Source organism: Heptranchias perlo, chromosome 22 (genome assembly GCF_035084215.1).
Source record: "Heptranchias perlo isolate sHepPer1 chromosome 22, sHepPer1.hap1, whole genome shotgun sequence".
NCBI lineage: Eukaryota > Metazoa > Chordata > Chondrichthyes > Hexanchiformes > Hexanchidae > Heptranchias > Heptranchias perlo.
The window spans coordinates 44,353,842-44,371,288 of NC_090346.1; the positions used below are offsets into that span (position 1 = coordinate 44,353,842).

General features: G+C 43.4%; 2 protein-coding genes across 2 annotated transcripts in view; one reads left to right on the forward strand and one right to left on the reverse strand.

Annotated features, from left to right (window-relative positions):
- Positions 1 to 17,447, reverse strand: part of slc5a10 (solute carrier family 5 member 10) — a 92,968-nt gene that overhangs the window by 34,838 nt on the left and 40,683 nt on the right. The gene's annotated exons all lie outside the window — the stretch shown is intronic.
- Positions 1 to 17,447, forward strand: part of LOC137340723 (protein FAM83G-like) — a 37,759-nt gene that overhangs the window by 11,785 nt on the left and 8,527 nt on the right. The window contains exons 3-4 of the mRNA XM_068003433.1: positions 13,475 to 13,599; positions 14,558 to 16,025. Coding sequence (XP_067859534.1) covers positions 13,475 to 13,599; positions 14,558 to 16,025 — 1,593 coding nt within the window. The remainder of the gene's footprint in view (positions 1 to 13,474; positions 13,600 to 14,557; positions 16,026 to 17,447) is intronic.

Consider the following 17,447-nt stretch of genomic DNA (forward strand, 5'->3'; position numbering starts at 1 on the left):
GCACATTGCAACCTTTCTGATGTTGTCATCATATGGGTAACTATAACAATCAGCTTAAAGCAATTCCATTACAAGTCTTTCTTCTTTGGCTTTAAACTTTAACTGACACTCAGCTTTCTGAAAAGTGCAGCCCTTTCAGCATTGAGAATGACCCCACCTATTTTGCAAGTATGTAGGCGGATGACATCTGCTGTCCCACCCTGGCCTCCAGCAACACAGGCTTTGACTTGTCACCCTCTAGAGTTTCCCGTCTGCTTTGTAACTTGTTATGTGGTTCACTTTAGTAATTGAAAAATAAAGAATTTCACACACCCTCAACCCCTCCTCTTCCAAAGAATGAACTGTGTTTTGACTATTCTTTCAGTGTCAACAGCTGATACATGGGGGAACTGGATCGGAACAGAATCCAGATTAATTTCCACGTCTTTTGTCATTTTAAGAGACATTGAGATCAGTGGGCACTATCTTCATGAAGCAAATACACCAAGTAAAATGATAGGGTTAGATGAGACAGGGTGGGAGGAGGCTCATGTGCTGTACATTCTATTTAATAACATAAACACGTCATGCCAAGTTGAGTCAAAAATTCATCATACTGTCACTTGTGTACAATTTAGTTGAGGGAAATATTGGAATATAGGAACAGGAGTTGGCCATTCAGCCCCTCGAGTCTGTTCCGCCATTCAATTAGATCATGGCTGTATCTCAACTCCATTTACCCACTTTTGCTCCATATCCCGATTCTCTTAGCTAACAAAAAATCTATTGATCTCAGTGTGCTTTTAACTCGGTTTGTTTCACGTCAGTAATTGGGGAAAAAAAGAGAATTTCGCAGACTGTCCACCCGTCCCCTGATTGAGGCAGGTACTTGTCATTGCATCAAGTATCTTTGTTATTACATAGAATTACACAGAACATACAGCACAAAAAAAGGCCATTCAGCCCAACGGGTCTGTACCGGTGTTTATGCTCCACATGAGCCTCCTCCCACTCTACTACACCTAACCCTATCATGTAATTTGGAGGTGTATTTGCTTCATGAAGATAGCACCCCTCTTAAATAATGATCTCAAAATCTCTTCGTGATTTCACTTCTAAATGCCTAGCTTTAATTTTAAGATTGTGCCCTCTTGTTCTGGATTCCCCCATCAGAAGAAATAGCTTCTCTGCATCTACTCTACTGGATCTTTTGAAGACCTTGGTTAAATTCCCCCTCAACCTTCTAAACTCAGGGGAATACAAACCAAAGTTATGCAACCTGGCCTCACAATTTAACCCTTTAAGCCCGGTATCATCTGGTCGATCTACGCTGTACCCCATTCAAGGCTGATATATCTTTCCTGAGGTTTGGTGCCCAAAACTGAACGCAGTACACCACGACGGGGTCTGACCAAGGCTCTTCATTTTCCTTTTCCCCCTTCAAGAAGAAACACACTTTTTCATAAGAACAATATCACGCTAAATGTTCTTTTGGCACAAGATCCAAACTGTCCTTCATTTTCTCTCTTCTCTTCACCACCCACCCCCCCCCCCCAACAAATTCTTTCTCTTTCTCCAGCTGATTCTTGGCTTTTCTCCCCTCACTTTCTGCCAATGATTCCCAATCTTTCTTTGCTAATATTTTCTACGGAGGTCGAGGACTGTCCGACTCTCGCTTCCTCGCCATGACATCACAAGGTCTCTGAGTAGCACAAAATGGCCCCAAGTCTCAACTTGCGTGAATGGTCAGTAACATCTGTTCAACCTTCAGACTTAACAAACAAACACACACACACACACACACACACACTCTTGTTTTCATCCTCGTGCTGGCCAAATAAATTAAATGGCATCTCAAGTCATGACCGCAATGCATCCCAAAAATCTGACGTTGACATCAAAATGGGAGAAAACCGGTTATACTCTGGATAGCATCTGGATGATCATATTTCTTATGCTGCATTCACATGATAAACTAGACTGGCTTATTTTCTTTATTCAATACTCAAATTTTTTTTAAAAATGGACAAAATAAGTTGATTTGAATATGTTTATAATCTTTCAAAGTACTTTCCTTCACAATACAATTCTATTATGTCTAATGGATTAGATTGAATTCAGGTCACTTACATTAATATACACTGTCTACAGTCTAAGGTTCACATAGCAGCTTATGTTTGAAGAGCAAGTATCAGGTGGTATCAACTTGCCATTTGACATGGATTCTGTGTCATGGAGAAAAAGTTTGAATAGGCACCTGTGATTTGAACCAGTTTGTTTGTTTTCTTTTCTAATTTCCTCCCTCCTCTCCTAATAACTGAATCATGCTGGGAATGAGGTTTGCCAACCAAAATCTCACCCAGCTAGTCATTGTTCAAAATTCAAAACTAATCTGCGGAAACAATATTTCAGTGTGCGAGTGGCCAGTCTATGGAACAGACTGCCTAGGGAGACGGTAGAAGCGGTTAGTATCGATTCATTCAAATGCAAATTAGATAGATTTCTTTCAGAAAAGAACATTTTGGGATATAGTACATGAGTAATTTGAAACATGACCTGTGGTAAGTGTAACATGCTTGGAAGGAACCGGTGACTTTAGACCTATGGTTCCCAAAGCTCTCCACCACTGCAGGGTTTTCCTCGCCTCATGTCTGGGTCTGTTGTAGACTCATTGTTAGAGATTGATTGCTATGATTAGTCAACAACTCCATTAGCATTATATCATGTGACTACCAGGATGGTAGAAAGTGAACTAGATGGACCTTGGTCTTTTATCATCTAGCAATTCCTATGTTCCTGACAGTACATTGAGAATAGAGCTAAATCCTGTCCCACATGCATGCACTTTCCAGTAGGAAAGCACTGGAAAAGGCCCAATGTATCAAGGGAGAGCTGACTATGGGAAACACAAGGAGAATGTTCACTAATATGAATAATAATACATGAATGTGTGTAAATCATCAGTGACTGTACTTCCATGATCTCCACATGTATTGTATTGCTCACACCATGTGCCCATTCCGGAGAATAAATCCATTACAAATACAATGAATGACAAAGGATAACTCAAATTGCTACCAGTATCACTTCAGATAAACTAGTAGGCTACTTCAAAATAAAATGGCATTACCCATTTTGAACAGAAGCACATGCTGACCATAGAGGTGATAGTTTGTGATTCCGAACATTTCTGATGGCATCATGTCATGCTTCTTATCAATAAATGAATAAATCTGAGAAATCCAATAAGGAATTCAGGAGAATCTTCTTAACCCAGAGAGTGGTTAGAATGTGGAACTTGCTACTACAAGGAGTAGTTGAGGTGAATAACATAGATGCATTTAAGGGGAAGCTAGATAGAAAGGAATAGAAGGATATGCTGATAGGGTGAGATGAATTAGAGTGGCAGGAAGCTCGTGTGGAGCATAAACACCGGCTTAGACCAGTTGGGCTGTATGGCTTGTTTCTGTGCTGTAAATTCTATGTAATTCTCGTGAGTTTTCTCATAAGCTACAATGTCGTTGTCATTTCCCACTACCTTTCAACCAAATACCTTTGTGAACTTTCTATTTCAACTATGTAGTCTGAATTAGTGATTTACTAATTACTAAAGTATTGGACCCCAGTATTTTAATTCCAAACAGTAAATCATCAGATGATTGTTCTGCCAGTTGGCACAGAGAATTGTGTACTGATCAATCTGATCTGGCACTGTTCTTCTATGTCCTGTTTACCTTTTCTAAGGAAATCATAAAGATGAGTCATCATTTATGGGCACAAGTGGAGTCTTAAATCACGTGAATTTATGGATTCATTCAGCTTACGCAAACTAAAATAAATTGAAACACTAACTAGATGTTTTCATAGAAGTTGATGATAAATTCTGAGTTTTACTGCTCTGGTGCAACGTGCACATCTGCGTCTTAAAACACGTGGAATCTGTGTATTCCACGTGTTTCCCGGGCCACTGGTTTGCAGGTTTCTCATACTTTCCTTTCTGCCGATTTCCCCCTTTAGCTATTCACACACTCTCTGTCTCCTGTATCACTTTTAATTCTCTCATTATGCCTCTTTTTGTCTCCCACCAATATCATTCATGTTTTATCAGTACATTAAGAACAAGAGGATAGCTAAGGAAAAGGTGGGACCTATCGGGGATGATAAGGGTAACTTGCGTGTAGAAGCAGAGGATGTGGATAGGGTTTTAAATGAATATTTTGTCTCCGTATTCACAAAGGAAAAGGATGATCTGGATGTAGTAGTTGTAGAGGAGAGGTGTGAAATATTGGATAAGGTAAACATAACGAGAGAGGAAGTACTAGAGGGACTGGAATCCTTGAAAGTTGATAAGTCACCAGGGCCGGATGGATTGTTTCCTAGGCTATTGAAGGAAGCCAGGGAGGAAATAGTGGATGCTCTGAGGATCATTTTCCAATCCTCGCTAGATACAGGGGAGGTACCGGAGGACTGGAAGACTGCAAACGTAATACCATTGTTTAAAAAGGGTACGAGGGAAAGGCCGAACAATTGTAGGCCGGTCAGTCTTACCTCAGTGGTGGGCAAACTATTAGAATCAATACTGAGAGATAGGATAAACTGTCACTTGGAAAGGCATGGTTTAATCAGGGATAGTCAGCATGGATTTGTTCAGGGAAGGTCATGCCTTACAAATCTGATTGAATTCTTTGAGGAAGTGACAAGGAGGATTGATGAGGGTAATGCAGTGGATGTTGTCTACATGGATTTTAGTAAGGCATTTGACAAGGTCCCACATGGCAGACTGGTCAGAAAGGTAAAAGCCCATGGGATACAGGGAAATGTGGCGAACTGGATCCAAAATTGGCTCAGTAACAGGAAACAAAGGGTAAAAGTCGATGGATGTCTTTGCGAATGGAAATCCGTTTCCAGTGGTGTGCCACAGGGCTCAGTGTTGGGTCCCTTGCTGTTTGTGGTATATATTAATGATTTGGACTTGAATGTAGGGGGCATGATTGGCAAATTTGCAGACGACACAAAAATTGGCCGTGTAGTTGATAGTGAAGAGGATAGCTGGAGGCTCCAAGAAGATATCAATGGGTTGGTGGAGTGGGCGGAAAAGTGGCAAATGGAGTTCAACCCAGAGAAGTGTGAGGTAATGCACTTCGGGAGGGCAAACAGTAAAAGGGAATACGCAGTAAACGGGAATATATTGAGGGGTAGAGGAAGTGAGAGACCTTAGAGTGCATGTGCACAGGTCCCTGAAGGTGGCAGTACAGGTAGATAAGGTTGTGAAGAAGGCATATGGAATGCTCTCCGTTATTAGCTGAGGTATAGAATACAAAAGCAGGGATGTAATGATGGAACTGTATAAAATGCTGGTAAGGCCACAGCTGGAGTATTGTGCGCAGTTCTGGTCACCACATTACAGGAAGGATGTAATTGCTCTGGAGAGTGCAGAGAAGATTTACAAGAATGTTGCCAGGGCTTGAAAATTGCAGCTATGAGGAGAGATTGGATAGGCTGGGGTTGTTTTCCTTGAAGCAGAGGAGGCTGAGGAGTGACTTGATTGAGGTGTACAAAATTATGAGGGGCCCAGATAGAGTAGACAGGAAGTACCTGTTTCCCCTAGCAGAGAGTTCAAGAACTAGAGGACGTAGATTTAAGCTGATTGGCGGAAGGATTAGAGGGGACATGAGGAAAAACGTTTTTACCCAGAGGTTGGTGGGTGTATGGAATTCGCTGCCCGAATTGGTGGTAGAGGCAGGGACCCTCAACTCTTTTTTAAAAAGTAACTGGACCTGCACCTAAAGTGCTGTAAGCTGCGGGGCTACAGACCGGGTGCTGGAAGGTGGGATTAGAATGGGCACCTGGTTGTTCTTCGAGCCGGCGCGGACATGATGGGCCGAATGGCCCCCTTCTGTGCTGTATCTTTTCTATGGTTCTATCATGTCTGCCATTTAATGTGTGAGTGTTGTTAATTGTAATAACGTCCAGTCCTGAGGCAGGATCGAAGATTTAGGATTGCCAGTCTCCAGGAATTGAAAATTCATCACCAGGACACTCCTGTGGGCAATCCTGGAGAACGAAAAAAATCATGGGGGCATTAAATAAATTATGTGGTTTTTAAAAAAATTTTCTTTGAACACTGTTGTTTATTAGTTATAAAAATATTACAGATGGGGGCAGGGGAGAAAGGGTTTTTGACTGACCGTCAAGAATCATCCAATCAGGTAACGAAGAGTCTGTTCGCTTACCAATTGGCGTGGGAAGGCAAAGCATCGCGAGGCAGGATGTGTCGGGTGACCAATGGTGGGAGCGTGGGGGCGAGGCAGTTGCTGGTCCTGTGATGAAATCTCCAGGAATACATCCAACCAGATTTGGCAACCCCAAGACCTGAAACATCAACTTCAGTTTCTCCACACACTGCCTGACCTGCTGAGTATTTTGTAGCTTTTTTCATTCAACGAACACATACTGTGCCACACACAAATACTGGCACTGTGCTTCCTTTAAAATCTAATTGCTTACGCTGAGATTATCTCATGGCTGTATACAGCCTAATAGAACTGAACGTATGTGTGAGATGGATTAAAGTGAGCACCACATCAAAGATGGCTATTCACCACATCTTGTACAAAATCCACCTGTCTAGGTAATTGCGTGCTCACTAAAGTTCCTTCTGGTAATTTCAGTGCCACATTCCTTTAAGAGTATGTAATGTTTCAAAACTGTGCCACGTCAGCATGAAGAAGAAAGCTGTGTAACTTTTATGTTTATGAAAGTGGTTGATTACTGCGCTGTATTTATTTTACTGTTCAATGCAGCAGACCAAATGTTCAGGCCAATGCTAATCTGACCTTTACCCTGCAACATAACAAGATTCAGCCAATGGGGCTTGCACTTACAGACCATCCCACTATTACCTATTATACTACACTGTCAGGGCCAGAGCTGCAGTCTGTCTGCCCAAATTTAGTCCTGAAAATTTAGTGAAACAAATCCAGAGTCACTAAGTTTAGTCACAACAAACCCCTTGTCTTGTCCTGGTCTCATTTTACAGCCACGGACTGCTGATTCTTTATGGGCGTTCTACGCGTCTTGTACAAGTGGCTACAGATGGGTAAACAATACTAACTTATCAATCTGTAAAGAGCATAGGGCCCTTAACCACATGATAATGTTCAGTTGGAGCCTGATCGTGACTTGAAGTCAAAAATTACACCGTAATTACCAGCAAATAATATTACTTTGAATGTTACGTGGGTGTTGCATTTAAAACTGCCAGCAAGTAAGCGAATCCACTTTTAATATTAGGGTGATTTCAGCACTTCCAGCAGGGACCCTCGCTCAATCGGACGGAGATGGGGCTACAACACGGCAGAGCCAATTCTCCGACCCGTGCTCCCGTCAAGCAAGGCTCCTTGTCGGAAATGTGAGATTGTTGAATTGATCTGATCATTCCCAGAATCACACCCAAACAGTAATAACCATCAATAGTTTTCACATCCTGTAATGTCACAATCTCATCCTCGTCTCAGTCAGTTTTATATTCTGATTAGAAAGTTATAATTCTAAAGCTGGGTTTTTATGTGTAGGTATCTTTCACAGAATGTTATTTTGTTCCTAATCACTTGTAGTTGGAAGGGGGAAGAAAGAAGGATTTTGTAATGAGGGGACAATATCTGGGAACAACTATGTGTTATGTACAAGTGCACAAGTCTCTGGGTACCGCTGTGAGGGGAATAGCATTATTGCAACGATCACACTAATTCAGCAGCAGGAGCCATGACTGTACAGGTGAGTGCAATGTAATAAATAAAGAAAAAGAAAGACTTGCATTTATATAACATCTTGCATGACCTCAGGACGTCCCAAAGCGCTTTATAGCCACTTAACTACTTTTGAAGTATAGTCACTGTTGTAATGTAGGAAATGTGGCAGCCAAATTGCGCACAGCAAAGTCCCACAAACAGATAATGACCCGATAATCTATTTTTTAGTGATGCTGATTGAGGGATAAGTATTGGCCAGGGCACCGAGGAGAACTCCCCTGCTTTTCTTCAAAATAGTGCCATGGGATCTTTTACGTCCACCTGACAGAGCAGTTGGGGCCTCTGTTTAACGTGTCATCAAAAAGACGGCACCTCCGACGGTGCAGCACTCCCTCGATGCTGCGTTGGCATGTCAGCTTAGATTTTGTGCTCAAGTCTCTGGACTTTCTGACTCAGAGGTGAGCGTGCCACCCATTGAGCCATGACTGACACCTAATATGTATAAGTAACCTTACAATTAAAGATTGGCATTTACTTCAATTATCTATTCATGCTTGCATGTATGAATACAATTGCTGCACCCCTGACAGATTCTATACTCTGGAGATTGTTGTAATTATGTTATATTAAAAGCCCAACTTCTCACCAAACTGTACACTGTGTATGTACTGAAAGTATAAAAATCATTAATTAAAAATGCTGCTCCATAGAACATTAAATGCGTGTTTTTAAAAAATTCATTCTCGCGATGTGGACATCATTAGCAAGGCCATCATTTATTGCCCATCCCTGGATGCCCTGAGAAGGTGGTGGTAACTTGAGTGCCTTGCTAGGCTACTTCAGGGGGCAGTTAAGAGTGAACCATGTTGGTGTGGGGCTGAAGTCATATATAGGCCCAGACTGGTTAAGTTTGGCAGGTTTCCTTCCCTAAAAAGGGCATTAGATGGGTTTTTACGACCGTTTCGTGGTCACTTGATACCAGCTTTTTATTTCCAGATTTTTTTTAAACTGAATTCAAATTCTTAAACTGCCAGAGTGGGATTTGAATTCATGCTTTCTGGATTATTAGTTCAGGCCTCTGGATTACTAGTCCAGTAACATAATCACTACATTACTGTACCTTGGTTTACTTGTATACTGATTGAATTTAAGCTGCAGTGGCAAATTATTGACCGGGTTACAGAAGTAATGAACACCATTTATCTGAATGCATTTTTGCATGTTCACAGGAACTCTGCAAATGTGGCCCAAGCTATAATTGATGGTCAGTTATTGTTTTATTACATCTTTGAACTACATTAGCACTTTTAAATAAGAAACATTTTCATCCATTTGTCTGTCGTCATTGCTTTATATTCTCGGCCAGTGATCGTTCTGCTCGTGCATCACTCACTATAGACTACTGCTATCAAAACCAATCCGTGGCCGTTAGTGAAATTATTTTCTCACACATTGCAGTCCTTTTTTAAAAAGTATACGTAATTTCTAACCATTACATCAAATGACAGAAATTACTTCATGGAAACAGGCTGTTTGACCCAATCAATCCGTGTTTGTGATTATATACTACATGTGCTCTAGTCCCATGTACCCACTCTCTTCCTATTTCTTTTTCCTTGGCAACGGGCAGTTGAAAAGACTGTCTGTAATCACCAAGCATTGTTCTGTGATTTATAAATGCGATTTCATTTCGAGGATTTCATTTCCACAACATTCACCTGAGGAAGGAGGAAGCCTCCGACAGCTTGTGAATTTAAAATAAAATTGCTGGACTATAACTTGGTGTTGTAAAATTGTTTACAATTATTTCCTTTTCATTCAAATCGAACCTATTCTTAAACGTTGACGTGAGGGGTAATTATCAGTTTGGGGGCGGTGAAAAAGCCAGCAGTTGCTACCTGGCCGCCCGTTATAAATCCTGCCTGATTTTCGGTTACTTTGATTTCAATGGCCGATCTGCAATTGCCAGTTTTCCGCCTGCGCCCAAACTGAAAATAACCCCCATGGTCTCTACTTCAATCACTAACTCTGATACTTCATTCCACAGCTGTACAACCCCATGTAGAAAAGTTTCTCCTCGCTGTCCTAAATCTCTTACATTTAATTTGGTATTCATGTCCTCTTGTTCTGGACCCCTCAAATCACTGCAAATGGTCTGTTTTTATCAACTTGGTCCCATCCATTTATCATTTTAAACATGGCTATCAAATCACCATGTAATCTCCTCGGTTATATAAAAAAAATCAGCGCCAATTCGTGCTGCGACTGGCCTCTTGTGCATCCCCGATTTTCATCGCTCCACCAGTGGCGGCCGTGCCTTCAGCTGCCTAAGCCTTAAGCTCTAGAATTCCTTCCCTAAACCTCTCTGCCTCTCTACTGCTCTTCCTTTAAGACGCTACTTAAAACCTACTTCTTTGACCAAGCTTTTGGTCACCTGTCCTTATGTGGCTCGGTGTCAAATTTTGTTTGATCACGCTCCTGTGAAGCGCCCTGGGACGTTTTACTATGTTAGAGGAGCTATATAAATGCAAGTTGTTGTTTAGTTGATTAGCTCCATTCAAAGTGATTTGGGTAAACGCCTGTTTTACGTGTAACTGTATCAGCTACACCCCACTAACAATGTAAGGAACATATTGAAATTTGGAAATAGTTTGGTCAACCTGGCAATAATCCTTCATTATAACTAAAATCAAACACAAGGCCATTTGCCCATCCCTAGACTATGTTCAGTTTGCCCTGTCATGGAGTCCACCCAATCTATCTACTTTCCTGAGAGAAACAACCAACCACGGACCAAAGAAACTTCGGTAAACTCTCTCTCCAATCCCCAATGGCATTCTGGTAAAATGTGCCAATTCTATGTTACATTATGCCCAAATTGAGGTTTAGAGCAGAGCATCCAGGAATCATAGGAATATAGGAACAGGAGTAGGCCATTCAGCCCCTCGTGGCTGCTCTGCCATTTGATAAGATCATGGCTGATTTGTGATCTAACTCCATATACCTGCCTTTGGCCCATATCCCTTAATACCTTTGGTTGCCAAAAAGCTATCTATCTCACATTTAAATTTGGCAATTGAGCTAGCATCAATTGCCGTTTGCGGAAGAGAGTTCCAAACTTCTACAACCCTTTGTATGTAGAAATGTTTTCTAATCTCACTCCTGAAAGGTCTGGCTCTAATTTTTAGACTATGTCCCCTACTCCTAGAATCCCCAACCTACGGAAATAGTTTGGGCTCGATTTTAGCGTCTGGTTTCCAGCGGGGGGGCCCCGAAAATCCCGATATCCGGCCACGTGACCGGATCGCGCCGCGATCCCGACCACTTCCGGATTCCCCGATGACGTGCGGGGCTGTGTGCGTGGCCCCCGCTGGTGGGAATCCCGCAGGCAATTAAAGCCAGCGGGGTTCCACTTGAGAGTACTTACCTTGCTTGTTGAGGTCAGTTAATGAGCTGAATCAGCTGTCAAAAGAGGAAGTGTGGGATTTCACCTGCATCGCAGAGTGTTTCACACACTGGGGGAAACAGTCTCCCTCCAACCAGGCGTGTTGCAGCCAGCAGCCTGTGGCAGGTGCCAAGGTGCACTCCACGGGGGAGAGCCCTCACCCACGCAGGAGGCCACCGCGTCACATAGGGCAAACCCTGCCCCCCACCACCCCCCGCCAAGCCAGAGGACAGACCGACACGAAACCGCAGCCCCAGTCCGAGGAACCACCCACCTACCCTGCACAATCCCTCAAACCAACACGTGCCAGATGGGTGCTGCGTGGACACCCTCGGAGGACGAACAGCATGACCAGCCCCAGCAGCCTCGCAGTCCACGCTGTCCGCCGCAGAGACGTGGAGCCCCCCAACACGGTGTTGCACGCCCACCTGCACAGCAGGAGGGAGGGCTACCGCAGAGAGAGACGCATCGCAGAGGGCACTACCCTTGCCACAGGGTCCACAGACCGAGGCGCAGCTCCCCGAACCTCTCCGAGCAGCAGTGCACACGGAGGCGCAGATTCACTCGACATGTCGTCGTGGAGATCTGCAGGCTCTTTCATGCCGAGCTGCTCCTGGCTGACCCCAGCACCAACTGCTTACCTGTCGCTGTCAAAGTCACCACTGCCCTCCACAACCTCCTCCGCATCCTTCCAGGGTGCAGCCGGGTACACCGCCGATGTCTCTCAGTCGTCTGCGCGGAAGAGCCCTGCAAATACACCTGCACCTACTCTGCAGTAACACGATGGGTGGCATCAGTGGTGGGTCCTCATAGTGATACCCAGAAGCAGGCATTATTGGACACAACAGACAGGATTCGCGGAGACATGGCAGTGGTGGTGCCAATATAATGTGTGATGTTTGTTGCTCTGAAATTCAATATAGGTAACACCCATGGCAAACCCTCAAACACCCTTGTGCACCCACTTCGTGCTCACGACACGTTTGCCTTACGCTGCCTACTGCACATATGTGATGCATGCCCTGTGGCTGCAGCACAGGTGGTGGCAGGTTGAGTGAGGCTGGCCGTGAGGGAGATGCACGAGAGGGCGAGTATGGGATAGAGCCATGAGATTGTATGAGGATTGGGTTGCGTGTTAGTGGCAGGATGAGTACTGGCGAGGTGAGTAGGTGGAGGTAAGATGAGGATGGGGTTTGAGTGGGTATGAAGGGTAATGTGACAGAATAGTGTTGGCGGTGCCGAAGGAGATGTGGGGTGGGGGCAGTGTTGTGGCAGATGGAGTGTAGGGGAAAGACTTCGTGTTCTCACTGTGGCTGACCTACTGCGGTCATTGCAGCGCCTCCTGCACTGTATGCAGGTGGGCGATATGTTGGTGGCGCAGGTGACCCCCTCTGCCACCTCGAGCCAGGCCTTCTTGGTGGCAGAGGCAGGCCGCTTCCTCCCGCCCGCCGGGGGGAAGATCTGTGTCCTCCCTCTCCTCCTCACCCCATCTGATGATAACTGTGATGAGGCATCATAAAACTGGGAGCAGCCTTCCCCCTGGGCTGCTCCATGCTGTAATTTGTTCCATTGGTTGCAGCATCTGTCAGTGGAGGACTGCCCCTTTAACTAGAGAGCCTCCGCTGACAGATCGTACTGCGCATGCGCAGCCCGCCCGACGCACAGACCAGCAGTGCGGAGCCCGGAGGAGCAGGTAATTGATTCCTATTAGTGTGTTGCCTGCTACGATCGCGTGGGCAACCCACTAATTTCAACGGGCGCAGAGGCCACACACCCGAAACCCAACCCGCAGGAAACCCGCAGGCCTGCTAAAATCAGGCCCTTTATCTCTATCCACCCTATCTGTTCCCCTTAATATCTTTTAAACTTCGATCAGATCACCCCTTAACCTTCTAAACTCTAGAGAATACAACCCCAATTTGTGTAATCTCTCCTCGTAATTTAACCCTTGAAGTCCGGGTATCATCCATATACAATAAACCAAATCTTTCCTCAGATTACAAATACCTCATTACCTTTGATGTCAGAATGAAACATATAGTGGTACCGTTAGTCAAAGCCATGTCAAATTGCAACAGAGCGCACTTTGACCTGTGAATAACACCAGTCAACATATGCAATCAACCTTTGGAGCATGCATCGTACACCTTGCCAAGTCAAGTCCTGCTACATGTGGAAAATGAAATCAATCATTCTCAAAATATTATAATATAGAATCAAATCTGTCCTGTTTATCTCTTCATTAAAAGGACAACAATTTTTCTAATATATAAAAGTGGATATTTTGTTGCCTCTGCAGAATCTGCGAGTCTGCTCTATTAATGGGACTGAATTCAATACACGTTCAGCCAAAACGATTGTGGGAAGACAGATGCAAAAGTTTATATTGGTCGACGGAGACAGAGCAGCATCTGGATCATACAGGTAAGCCAATTAAAAACGAGAGAGATTGCAGGGTAGATTTTCAATTCCCACCCCTGGGGGCTGAAACTGGCCTTACTGATCAGCTGTCCATTAGAGAAGCCTACGATTTTCATTCCATTGATTTCAGTGGAAATGAGAATCGGGTGGTTTCTATAATGGGGGCTGATCCGCAATGCTCAGGTCAATTTTATCAAAGGCATTAACCCATTTAGAATGAAGGCCTGTGTTGGAAGCAGTGGGGAGAAATGCTGTATGAACACACAGAATTACATCGAATTTACAGAACAGAAACAGGCCACTCGGCCCAACTGGTCTCTGCCAGTGTTTATGCTCCACAAGAACCTCCTCCCACCTTCATCTCACCCTATCCTTCTATTCCTTTCTCCCTCATGTACTTATCCAGCTTCACCTTAAATGCACCTGTGCTATTCGCCTCCACTACTCCATTTGGTGGCGGGTTCCACATTCTCACTGTTAAGCTCTTGTCCGGCAACATCACCAACAATAACTTTTGAGGCTTAATATTCTTGGCAAACATCATGCCCAAAAGATTAAAACAAAAGGGGTAGAAATCAGTCTCGGGCAGTTGTGCAAAACGGGCGATAGCGAATCGGCTGCCCGTTTTACACTCCGCCCGATTTTTCTTTTGCGTTGACTGCAATGGAGCGTAGAACGGGCTGCGATTTGTTATCGCCCATATTGCACTACCGTACCAGAGGAATTTCTACCTCAAACAGTTGGTAAGGAACAGCCTAGCCTGAGCTTTTTCATGCATCACTGTATATAATAGCATATGTGACCTTGTAGGTGTGTTGAAGCATGGTACCTGATTTAATGATTTCAATTTGTATAATGATTACACAGCGAGAACCAAAAAAAAAATCAAACTTTTGCAGGATGTATCATCGAGAGTTATTACTTTCCTGTACATACATACACACTTTTTTGTTTCTTTCAGTTTTACCTGGACTGCGTCTAGACTTGACCGGAACATCATCACCGTGCTTTCTGGTCAGGCTGTAGAAGTATTTGATAAAGAATTCAGAGAACTGCTACACTTTTCTAAAGCAGTTAACCTGTGTGAACTGAACTTGGCTCCAGAAAAGGCAGAGCCCGAACCAGTTCAGCAGATGACTGTCCTTACGGCAGAACAAAGTGCTGCCATAGCCAAGAAACTCATAAACCCCAAATATGCTCTTGTGCGGGTAAATAACACAAACACTGGTTCTGTGTCCTCCGATAAGAAAATCGACTCAAACGGTGATGGCAAGAAACAGCCTAACAGTCCAAATAAGGCACAGAAAGCCGCAATGGCGGCAGAGGCCTTTGATGACGGGCTTATAATTCACCCGGCTCTTTTGAACATGCCCAAAGTAGACATGTTTGCTTATCTGCCTATTTATGTGGAGCTCCCTCAAAGTGAAAGTCAACAGCAGAATGGTTTCTTGGACATGGAGAGAAACGTTGGGCCTTTTCAAAACGATACAGCGAAAATGCACGCCAAAGTAGGACCAGATTCTTCCAACAGAGCAACGGCTCACCAAAAGGAGGCAACTTGTAAAAACCCAAACAGGATTCAGGCAGAATCTTTAGCTGTGAAAGATGATCCAATTCAAAATCGTCCACAAACTAACAGGGGCACAGGAAATGTACTGGGAGTGGATTTATCAACCACAAATATAATTAAAACTTATGGGGCTGAGCCAAATACAACTGTGGGAAAACAGGACACAAATTTGACAGAAACTACAACAGAAATCTCCACACAGCACAAAGACAAACGGGTGAATCAAACGTTGGACAATAGCACTGAAGCTGTAGAAAGACTACAGATGGATTCAAATGCACCAGCATATGGAGTACATGGTGACAAGAAAGTAGCTAATATCTTGGAGAGAGAGAAAAGTGTAGAGAAGGAAATATTTACTCCAGCCACAGGTGAAACAGAGGTAGTTACAGAAAGTAATGATGCAGATCCTGATCGGGATACTCCACCAGAGGAGGTTGACTTACTATGTCTGGAAGACGACTGTCCATCGAATCCTTCAACAAATTACACTCCAGACTGGAATACAGACAGCAGCTCTCTCCATGAACAATCTATTGCCTCCTGTGATTCCGATGACTACTTTGATTGCGACTATGTTGATGGCACAATGAAAAGAACTACATCTAAGCTTAAGCTAATTGATGCTGATGATGAATTGACAATCGGAGAGGTGAACAACTTTGTCAGCCGGGGCACCTTTGAGAGTCCGTTGAATAATTTTAAGAAACTATCCCACTCAATGACTGATGTAAGGGATGGTAACAGAACGGCATCTAAAGATGTGAACACTTTCTTCCATGAGAGAGAGGCCTTGAGGAGGAAGGCTCTTGATAAATTAAAACTTACATTGGAGATAAATTATCATGATAAATTCAAGGTAACAGTTTGATCTGATATTTTCACAATACTTTTAGCTTATATTGCCAAGCAAATAAACACCTCATCAACCGTAATGATGTATGTAGGCGAGCATTAACTAGTGGTGCTTAGATAGTACTGTGATTTCCAAAGCATTTGCTGTGAAAAGCTAGCGGTAATTCATCTTATTTTTAACACTATATATTTCAACAAATGCCAAGTGCCCAGAAAAAACTGCTGCTAGATTGTGGAGACATCGGTCTTGTAACGTTGAATTTGTTTACTAGCAGAATCGTGAATTTGCTTCTTGTCCTATAATGCATTCTGCGGAAGGAGACAAACGGGTAAAAATGACTGTTGGCCGCTGTTATTGTAGGAGCATTCAACCCTTAAATTGGTACTATCTTGTGCTCTCCTAGATTTCCACAAAACACATTTGAAAATCATTCTATGATCCAGAATTTTGGACAGTATGTAGCACTACTCAAGAGCTCAAGAAGGTCATAGTGCATTACCAAGAAAGCATCATTAGGGGGGGAAAAAACTGAGAAAAATGTGACCAGATTTCTACATCCCACAGTAGTATGCTGTTCACACTGGTACTTGGCTGAGGTTTTTGTTTGTGGGCAAACTATTAAAATTTATTATTCAAAAGGCTACCTCTAGGAATGGGGGGAGGAGGGAAATCAAATGGAAAGGAAATTGACTAGTTTGTCATCAGGCCAGCCTATTACTGTGATACAGTACTGTAGACACATTTGGTTCCAGCATTCAGTTCCTGTTCTAGACAGAACTGCTGATATTGTGATAAAACAAACTGATATGTATTTTAACTCTTTAGCTTGTTTGCTTATTAGCAGTCAAGTGCACTGCATGAAGAATTTAGTATGAATGAGCTGGGTCCCATTTTAAGTGTGCCAACAGCTTTATTGTGTTGATCATTGTTTGAGCCAAGTAGCAAAATCATTTCCATAAAAAAATTTAAAGTCACTATATTCAACAGTATGCAGTAACTGGTTGGCAAAATCCAGGAGATAAGTATGAATATTTATGTTGTAAACTTGCATATTTTAATCAAAACAATAGTGATAACAGGCTTTAAAAGATAACTAGGAAAGAAAAATGACTCAGAACTGGTTCATCCCTGACTTGCTTCAATATTACACAATAGCCGAATATATCGGCAAGTGTTTCACTCCCAGTGAGAATTCCAGGTCATAGGGTCAAGATTTTCAGAACGAGAAAGAGATCCATGACATTTGAGATATGGTGGGTAATTTTAACCTAACTCGCCAGGCGGGAATCCCACGGGATCGGGTGGATCACTGGTTTTACACCCTGCCCAATATTACTCTCCACTGACTTCAATGAAGAGTAAAATCGGGCAGGGTGTACAACCAGCGTTGCCCCCGAGCCCGTTTCCTGACGGGCGGGTTAGGTT